This window comes from Trichechus manatus, unplaced genomic scaffold, assembly GCF_000243295.1.
Source record: "Trichechus manatus latirostris isolate Lorelei unplaced genomic scaffold, TriManLat1.0 scaffold00090, whole genome shotgun sequence".
In the NCBI taxonomy this organism is placed as follows: Eukaryota; Metazoa; Chordata; class Mammalia; order Sirenia; family Trichechidae; genus Trichechus; species Trichechus manatus.
The window spans coordinates 3,828,434-3,838,285 of record NW_004444026.1 but is presented as its reverse complement, the minus strand read 5'-3'; the positions used below and the strand labels follow the sequence as shown (position 1 = coordinate 3,838,285).

At 37.4% G+C, this 9,852-nt stretch overlaps 1 protein-coding gene across 1 annotated transcript in view; it reads right to left on the bottom strand.

The window, feature by feature from the left end:
• HGSNAT (heparan-alpha-glucosaminide N-acetyltransferase) overlaps positions 1-9,852 on the bottom strand; it is a 45,789-nt gene that overhangs the window by 30,666 nt on the left and 5,271 nt on the right. Inside the window, exons 2-4 of the mRNA XM_023736697.1 lie at positions 6,788-6,903; positions 1,534-1,670; positions 1,193-1,314 (exon numbers count right to left, since the gene is read on the bottom strand). Coding sequence (XP_023592465.1) covers positions 1,193-1,314; positions 1,534-1,670; positions 6,788-6,903 — 375 coding nt within the window. The remainder of the gene's footprint in view (positions 1-1,192; positions 1,315-1,533; positions 1,671-6,787; positions 6,904-9,852) is intronic.

Here is a 9,852-nt window from a genome sequence, read left to right as displayed (position 1 = left end):
CAAGATGGTGCTGTGTACATCCCATTGACTGATGGATGTGTTCAGCTGGTAAAAGCCTGATCCTTCCATTGCAAAGTTTCCCTTTTATCTCATGGCTTGATCCACTCATGATTTATTGCCTGAATCAATTATTTCATTAAGAGTTGGAAAATATTCTGTCATTCCTACCATATTTCATTAGCTAGAATTCTGCTGTAAAGAACTTACCGTCATCAACAAAGGCTATTTGGTTACCATGAACTAAAGTTAAAACAGAAAAGGCAGGATGTTTTCATGAAATATTTAAATTTTTCCTAATCACCCTAGTTAACATCAATAACTGCAACAATGGGCTCAAATATACCAACAATACTGGGCAATGTTTCATTCCGGTACATGTAAGTTCTCTGAGTCAGAGCTGACTCGACAGCAACTAACAACAACAGTTATCAGGCGCCCCATTACTTCCAAAGGCGACCAAAGGGTTGTTTTTGGTTTTGTTGCGGGGAGGAGGGAAAGGGGCTCTCTCTTTTTAGTTTCATAATGAACTCATACTTTTTTGTATATTCATTGGGTTTTCATCAATTACACCCATTATTCTTTTGATGCTTAAATTGTCTCACTTCATACTGGCTTCTTCACATTGGCTTTTACATTCTTGTGACATGGTCCCACAGCCTTCAACAGCTTCCTTGTGAACAGTATTTATCAATGGCACAGAGATTCATTACTGTCCCTTGAAAGGCAACAGACACAACATTATCCAATGGGGGCGGTCAGGGTGACAAATTTTCCTCATTGGAGTTGTTAGAAAATGAATGATCCCTCCTTAATCTAAATGGAACTCTGGACTATCAGTGTAGGAAGGAAAACTATACAGGAAACACTGCACCCTAAATCCTGAAACAAGGAAAGATATTTGACAATCAATTGTCCTAGTTTCTTTCCACTGCGTTAACTTTGTTTGGATTCTTTATGCTTCATAATTAAACTAAATAACAACTATGAGATATATCATCTAATTTTCTTGGTATGTACCAATGATGCAATAAATACATTATAATTATGTCATAACTATATGAGATAGATAATCTAACTCAAGTTTTAAATTACAGAAAATGTCACAAACTGCTTTTCTTTTCAAACAGCACCCAAAGAAAACTAAAACCTTTAAAAACACAACTAGAAAAATCAACAAAGAGTTTATACTTACGAAGGTTACTGTCAATTGGATCTTTATTGACAACTAGGTCACAAGAAATTTCATTGCCTCCATTATTGGGGTGCTTTACCAAGAGAGAATAGTTTCCAAATTCTCCAAATTTGTATTCCAGCCTACAAAAATTAGGTAAAATTAAGAAAAACAGTTAGATTAGGAATACAGACTTGGATTTAGCTAATGTCATTAAGGCAGAGTGATATACATTCCTGGGTGCAGACAAAGGAGAATATACAACACTATTTTAAAGGGCGGAAAGGCTGAAAACAAAATAGAAAAAAAAGTAGAGAGAAAATGCAGACTTCAGTTATGTTGACCTCAAAGCAGGTACAAACCTACAAACTTCTCTCTCTTCCAAGGTATCGTTAAGCCGCAGGATGGAGCCGTGCTGGGTGCTCACCGCCACAGCTGCAATGCTAGGCTTCCCAGGTTTTCCACTCCTTGAAACATTTACCAGAACCTGATACAAGCACTATGTAAAATAAAAACACAAAAGGTAAACTGCTCGGGGGTTTTGAAAATCTGCTGCTTATTAGAGGATATGAACATCCACCTGAAGACCGAGATGGCTTTTCCTTCATACTCACAAAATAACTTTTAATTTCAACAATTTAGATAAAATTCACCTATAATTTTATATTAAAATGATAACTAATTATGTGTCAATATGGAATTATACAATCTATGCATAGGTAATTTTTTTACATAATAAATATAGGATATATTAAATTTTCCACGGGGCAACATTTCCTTCTGTTATACACAGGGTCGCTATGAGTGAGAACCGACTCCACAGCACCTAACAATGACAACAATTGTTTCACTTTAAGGAGCCCTAGTGTTGCAGTGGTTAATTGCTTGGCTGCTAACTGAAAGATTGGCAGTTCCATCCCACCAGTTGCTCTGAGAGAGAAAGATGTGGCAGTTGGCTTCCCTAAAGGTTACAGCCTTGGAAACCCTATGGGGCAACTGTACTCTGTCCTATAGGGTCATTATGAGTCGGAATCAACATCATTGGGCTTGTTTTTGTTTTGTTTTTTTAATGTTTCAATTAATATTTTTTAACAAATACATTTCATCAAATACTACAACTGTGGAAATTTAGGTTTCTTTAAAAACCTTCTTGGGTTTATCTTTTTGCTATTTTCGATATATATATATTGTTTTTAAAAATCTACATAAAAGATTCCTGTACCTTTAAATTATTTTCCCAAGGTAAATTTTCAAAAGTAGATTACTGGGAGAAAAAAAAAAATCATTTTAATGGTTCCTGTTACACGTGGCCAAACAGTACTCAAATAAGTAAAATTACATTTATTTCTCATTAGCCTTACCAGGATTTAAAAATCATTTTTCTTTTTGTTTATTTACTAGTTACGATATCTCCAAGCTAAGATTATATTTTAAATAATCAGTACATTAAAGAAAGATTTAATAGTCTTTTGATGTTTTGTTTCCTATTGTGTGAACCATCTATTAGATACCAAGTCCCCTGAATATAGTCTTATAAATATATCCTCATATACTATAATAGAAACTTTATCTCAAATACTTCCCCATTCCAGTGCTTTCCTTTTCATCTTATTGTATTTTGTTGTTTTCAATTACAAGTTTTAAAATTCTTATACAGTCTTACTCATCTGGCTCATCATTTCATCTATTGCTTTATTAGTTTAAAATTTTTATTCTGCCTTTTGTAGTATTTAAGTTTATGAATTTTGGATTTTTTTTTTTAACTTGGAGTTTGGGTGTTAGTCGTAGTATGTTAAATTCTTATGTAAATTAGAGGCTACTTCTTACACTCACTTTGGTCTGTTCTTGATGTCTCTTTTTTGGCTCCATGAATGACTCTGGCTTTGTAATATATCTTACCTGGTAGATTGCCTCTTCTCTTGGGCTAACCTTTGATACTCTTGCTCATTTCCTTTTCGTATGAATTTTGTATGAATTTTGGAATTATTTCTACAGATTTTTATAAAGTATTCCATTGCTATGTTAATAACAACAGTTATGTTAAATGTATGAATTAATTTGGGAAGTACTGCCATTTTTCCTATGTTTAGTCTTCATACCATAATACATTAACTCTCTCTCCACTTAACTTTTATCTTTTCCATTAACATTTTATCATTTTCCTTATATGTGACCGACAGATTCCTCAAGGAAAAAAAATATAAGTCATCATAAATAAATCCTTTCAATATGTTAACTTATTTCTACTTGATAGAATTTTATTTAAGATTTTTGCATCCATCTTAATTAGAAAGACTGATCTGCATTTCTTTTCATGTCTTTGCCAGATTTTAAGATTTCATATCCTATCTATACTGCAGAACAAATTAGACAGCAAGCCATCTTTTATTTGGAGTTATGTTTAGGATCAGTTTATACAGGATGAAAATTATCTATTTGAAAACATAGGAAAAAATTACCTACTTATGGCTTGTTAAATTCTTTATAACTTTGCAGATTTTTTTATTCAGTAATTTTTTAATTTTCTGATCTATTTATGTTCTCAATATCTTGAATCAATCTTCATATTATAATTTTTGAAGGAAATCATTCTATTTTTAAATTTCAAATGTATCAGCTTTAACTGTTCATTGGACCAAAATTATCTTAATTTCAGCTGGTATATATATTTCAATATATATATATAATTAAGATATATATATATGTATACAAGATCTTATACACATAAATAATTTCTAATTTTACTCACAGCCCTAGTGGTGCAGTAGTTAAGCATTTGGCTGCTAACCAAAAGGTCGGCAGTTCAAATCCACCAGCTGCTCCTTGGAAACCCTATGGGGCAGTTCTACTCTGCCCTATAGGGTCAGTATGAGTCAGAATCGACTTCACAGCAATGGGTAATTTTATTCACTTCCACTGTTCCTTTAAATTCATCAATAATTTATCAATTATGTTACTGTTTTGTTTTTTTAAATCATCTCTTGTGGGGAAGTAGCTCCCAGGCCGCGCAGTGCAGCCCAGCTAGAGGGGGCTTCCAAGCTGAGAGAAGAAAGGGGAAACAAAGAAAACCGTCAGAACAAATCAAAACAAAACAAGCGACAGGCCCCGCTATCCCACCAACATGGCGGTGCGGGCCAGGAAGCAGTTCCACAGTCAAGTGGCTGGCATTTCACAGCCTTTCAAGAAGAATCAAAGATGGCACAGGGAGCCAGAAGCCAGCTGCCATGTTGGGAGCTGCCCTATGGAAAGGCCCACATGGGAAAAAACTGAGGGAGGTCTCTGACCAACAACCAGAAAGCAACTAAATCCAGCCAACAACCACTTGATGAGCCTGGAAGTGGATCCTCACCCAGCTGAGCCTTGAGATGACTGCAGCCCCAGCCAACACCTGGAGGCAGCCTTGGGAAAGACCTTGAGCCCGATTGCCCAACTAAGCTGTGTCCAGATTCTTGATCCATAGAAACTATGAGATAATAAATATTTGTTTTAAATAGCTAAACAAACAAAAAATCATCTCTTGACTCATTCTTATTTCTCATTTTCCAGTTTGCATATTTATTATTTTTATTACATCCTTTTTCTTTTTGTTTGGATGATTACACTGTTATCTTTTCAAAATCCCTACTCAATAGATGGGCATTTCCCAAACTTTTCTTTCTGATTAATGTGAGACAGGATTCTGAGAACACAGTCTCTGAAGCTAGAGTGAGGGTGTGAATCCCAGCTCCGCTATACAACAGCTGGGTAACCAGCGAAAAAGTCACTTTACCTCTCTTAATCTCAGTATCACCATTTACAAAATCCAGATGTATCCTCTTTACTGGATCGTTGTGAGGATTACATGAGACAGAACATATCTAAGATTCAGAGCAGGCCCTCAGAAATCAATAGCTACAACTTCTATTATCATCGTCTTTATTATTAAAAACTTGACAAACATTTGAATAAATCTTTTTCCTAAACATTGCTTTGGCCAGGTCTAAGAATTTTTCAACAAAATATTTATGTTTGTGTTATAGCCTCCATTATATTAATTTGGTTTTTGTTGTACGGAGGTATGAAATTATGGAATGTATAATGTCTGTATTTAGTATTTATTTATCCTTTTGTGACCTAACATATGATCAATGTTTCTGTGAAATATACACAGATATTTTAAAAATTATCTATTTTTTTCTATTTAATTCTTGCCATAAACATTATTTATGTTTACTGCTAATAATGCTGACACTTACATAGAGGTCTTACTCTGTTATTGTAATCTGCATTCTTTTGAATACGTATCTCTCCTGTAACCTACATTTGCTTAAGGATTTTTAAATTATCATTAAAGTTCCAAATTTAAAACAGTATGTCTAAACATCATTCTAGTTGTTCAACCTTTAAAGGGCCATAAACACCCTTCCAATTTCCACGCTAAGATCCTTTTTACAAGCATGGAACCTTTTCTATTATTATGGTTGAGTACGTACACTGTACCACTGCTTTACACATTTTCCTTAGACATAATTATCTCCATGCTCTTTTAAATAAGTTGGCTATTTTTTTTCTTGAACTAGTTATCATCTAGCTAATTGAGTCTTCTCTGTTTTGAATTTGTCACTGAGTCAGTGTTTTGTGCCAATGATTCTACTTCTTTTTCATTCTAATGATACGTTTACTTGCATTACGGCTAATATCCTGACAATGCAATCTTCTTTATCTCAACTTGTTCTTTCTTAGTTTTTCAGACCTTTCTTCTGTCTTTTTAGAAAGCATCTTGCCCATTCTCTAAATTGTCTGTCTGTAAATCTTGTAACTTTTTAATTTCAGCTACTGTTGATTTTTTTTTCCCCCAGGATTCTTCTAGGTCCTTGAACACTGTTAAATCTTTTCTTTGTCTTGGGCTACTTTTTTTTAATTAATATTAGATTTTCTTTGTTTCATATTGCTTTACAAAGCTTTTAAGGTGTTTAATCAAACTGAGGAGGGATCACGTATCTCCATCATCTTCTCAGCTAGTGTCCACAATTGGTTTTTTTTTAACTTGTTTTTGAAGCTACTTACAGTAAGTAGGTCAGTATATATTAAATTCCCTCCCCTGAAGGTAGGTAAAATAAAGTTCCCAATTTGGAAACAAATGATACTTTATTTTACATGGAAGAACAGCCTTGTCCTTAAAAAGCAACAAAGTTTAAAATAGGAGCAAAACTTCAAATAATTCTTTGTCATCAGAGGTGACTCCAGGAAAAACCGCGACTGCCTCTCAACCTGTCCCTTCCTTCTGCTTGCGCAGCACTTGCTCTCGGAGAATACCCAGCTAGCTCACTCCTTCCTTCTCTGGTCTAGCAACAGGGCTATGTATTAGATAAAGAAGTAAAAACAAAACACAGCCTCTCAATTTTTCTCATCACTGAGAAGTTCTTTTTAAAAAGATGGGTAGGAAAAAAAGAGAAGAATCTGACGTTACACATTGCTAGACATTCTCCTCTGATTATATTTCTCTCTGCCTCTTTATATAGCCTGTTTTTCCTTACCTGTAAACATGTGAAGGAAGAATTTCAGGTATGGGAATATGAAGGATCATATCAAACTAACCCCCAAAGCCAACAAAATTGTGATGAACATAATACACACATGGTAGCAGCTTTCAGAATTCCAGTAGACAGTCAAGCTTGTCCCAAGTAGTTCGTTATGGATGAGCAGCAAAGCCTGATCCATCTTCAGCTCTACATGCTTTTTTTGGTCTAAGTCTGGTAAGAATTAGAAAGAAAAGTTTTTTTAAAAAAATAACCAAATCAAAACGAAACCCACTGCTGTCTAGTCAGTTCCAACTCATAGCAACCCTACAGGACAGAGTAGAACTGCCCCACAGGGTTTCCAAGGAGGGGTTGGTGGGTTTGAACTGCCGACCTTTTGGTTAGCAGCCAAGCTCTTAATCACTGCACCATGAGGGCTCCTTCTGCACACCTAGCAGGATTTTAAAAATCTCCCAAGTGATTTTAGTGTGCGGCCAAGGTGAGGACCACAAGTTAGAAGAGACCGTCACTGTAAGGTCAGGTGATTTTTACACTCTTCTTTGTACTTTCTTGCACTGTTTGAACTTATTTTTCTAAAATAATGAGTCTGTCTCAAAGAAAAAACTAGTCCACAGGACTAACAGCCCACACAAACCATGGCCTCCTCTAGTCTGAGACCAGAAGAACTAGATGTTGCCCAGCTACCACTACTGACCATTCTGATCAGGGACACAACAGGAGGTCCCAGGTAGAATGGGAGAAAAATGTAGAACAAAATTCAAATTCCTAAAAAAGGTCAGACTTACTGAACGGACAGAGACTAGAAACCCCGGAGACTACTGCCCGAAGATACCCTTTGAACTTGGAACTGAAGCTACTCCTGGAGGTCACCTTTCAGCCAAATAATAGATTGACTTATAAAATAAACAATATCACCCATGAGTAATGTGCTCCCTTAAACAATCAACTATATGAGACCAAACAGTCAACATTTACCCTAAAGCAAAGATGAGAAGGCAAGGAGGAAAAAGGAAGCTAGATCAATGGAAACATAACAAACAGAATGGAAATAATGAGAATGTGGACACACTGTGAAAATTATAACCAATATCACAGAATAATTTGCATAAACATTGTCAAATGGGACCCTAATTTGCTGTGTAAACTTTCATCTAAAACCCAATAAAATATTATAAAAATAAAATATTTTGTCTGTATCATTCACACACACACAAAAGGAGCCAGTTACTAAGCCACATAACCTTTCAATGGAACCTGATGCTTAACTTCACGATAAAGCTGTCAAACACCTGAGCAACAATCCTGGAGCATTATATACACAAGAATAATTGTTTCTCCTATTGTCCACATTGTTGTGGTAAGGAAACAGACCAAATAAAGTCAACCTTCAATAGTGCTGGGGTTCCTATGCTGTTCATATACTGGACTTTCATTTCATTTCCAAATATTTAATTTCTGGTTGTAGCTCTCTGCAAATGAGTACCCCTGCAGGGCATATCTTAAAAGACACGTTTGACTTTTTATCAGGGGTGGATTATCTAGCAGGCAAGGTAAGTATGGTGCTTACCTTGCTTTCCAGATCATCTGTAGTGAAATTGTTCACTACAGATTAGTAAGTAAGCACTAGTAAACCCATGCTTACCTCGCTTACTGGGTCATCTGCCCCTGTCAGGGACTGTAAATTTGAAAAGAGGCTTTGATTCTGTAGGAAGGTGCTGTGGGTTTGGGAGCGAGACAGATGCCAGCCATACCTAGAAGCAGAGTCTTCCATGTGGTGAAAAAAATGTGAAATTGTTCACTACAGATGATCTGGTATTCACTCCTGCTTTTTATTTCAACTAAACGTTCAGTCCTCAATTCATTTGAGGGTGGAGTTCTTAGTAGGAAATTCTCAAGCCCAAACCTGGGCACCAGGTGGCACTAAAAGCCTGGGCTGTCCTCTCACCCAGCTTCCTGAAGGTTCTGGAGGTGGAAAGCTTAAGAATACTGTCTCCCTCACTACACAGAAATATTATTTATAAGCTCCCCTTTCCCCTCCCTCCGCCCAAAATAACTATCTTTATTAACTGGTGCTGTATACAAAAAAGTGTTTGACCCTGACAAGCTGTGTGACTGGGCAGATCACAGAATCTCTCTGGGTCTGAAGGGAGCTGGGTAAGGGGACAGCATATAAAAGGGTAATCACCTGAGGAGCATTTTCAAAATTCACTGCATCTCTGCACTACAGAATGAGGGGGAAAGGGCAATTTGAACTACACACACACACCAAACCCCCCTCTCGGAGAGAGGCAGGTGACTCACCTTCCCAAGTGATAGACCCTCCCCCAAACACTGGACCGAATGGGGGTTGCTCCACATGACTGATTCTACAACTCCTGACCACAGAATTCCGAGGGGGGCGTGTGAAAATGATCTTCTCCGGCCCAGCGATCCTTGTTCCATGGGTCTGAAGGGAGGCCCTGGAATTTGTATTTTCACCACTTCGCCTGTTGAGTCCATTGACCAGACAAGTCAGAGGAATATCAGAAGAGCAAAGTGTCTCTCTAGCCCGGATGTACCTAAGAATCACTCGGGAGCTTTAAAAAGTACTACTGCCCGCCCCCGCTGAGACCCCTCCAGCCTGTGTGAATCCTCAGGGTCCAGCCTCACCCAGGTGTGTAACTTCTCTGCAGAACAGCACGGCGCCATCAAACCATCACCTCGACTGTTATTCCCAACACTTTATAAGTAAAATTTGCCTAAATCCCCTCCCCCGCCCTTTCTAGTTATTACAACCTACTCTAGCAATCAAGGAGCCCTGGTGGCGCAGTGGTTAAGCACTTAGCTGCTCACTGAAAGGTCGGTGGTTAGAACCTACCAGCTGTTCCTTGGGAGAAAGATGTAGCACTAAGCTTCCATAAAGATTACAGCCTTGGAAACCCTATGGGGGCAGTTCCACTCTGTCCTATAGGGTTGCCATAAGTTGGAATTGACTCCACAGCAATGGGTTTGGTTTTTGGGGTTTTACTCTTGTAATCAACACCCCTCCCCCGCTGCCTTCTCCTGAGCCTTTTATTACAAGTAGGAGATTTACTCCGGAGTTTTAATCCAAGCGCAGTGGGGGCCGTTCCCCATTCTCTGTCTGACCAGGTGTTACGCGCTTCAGGTGCTCGCTCGGCGACC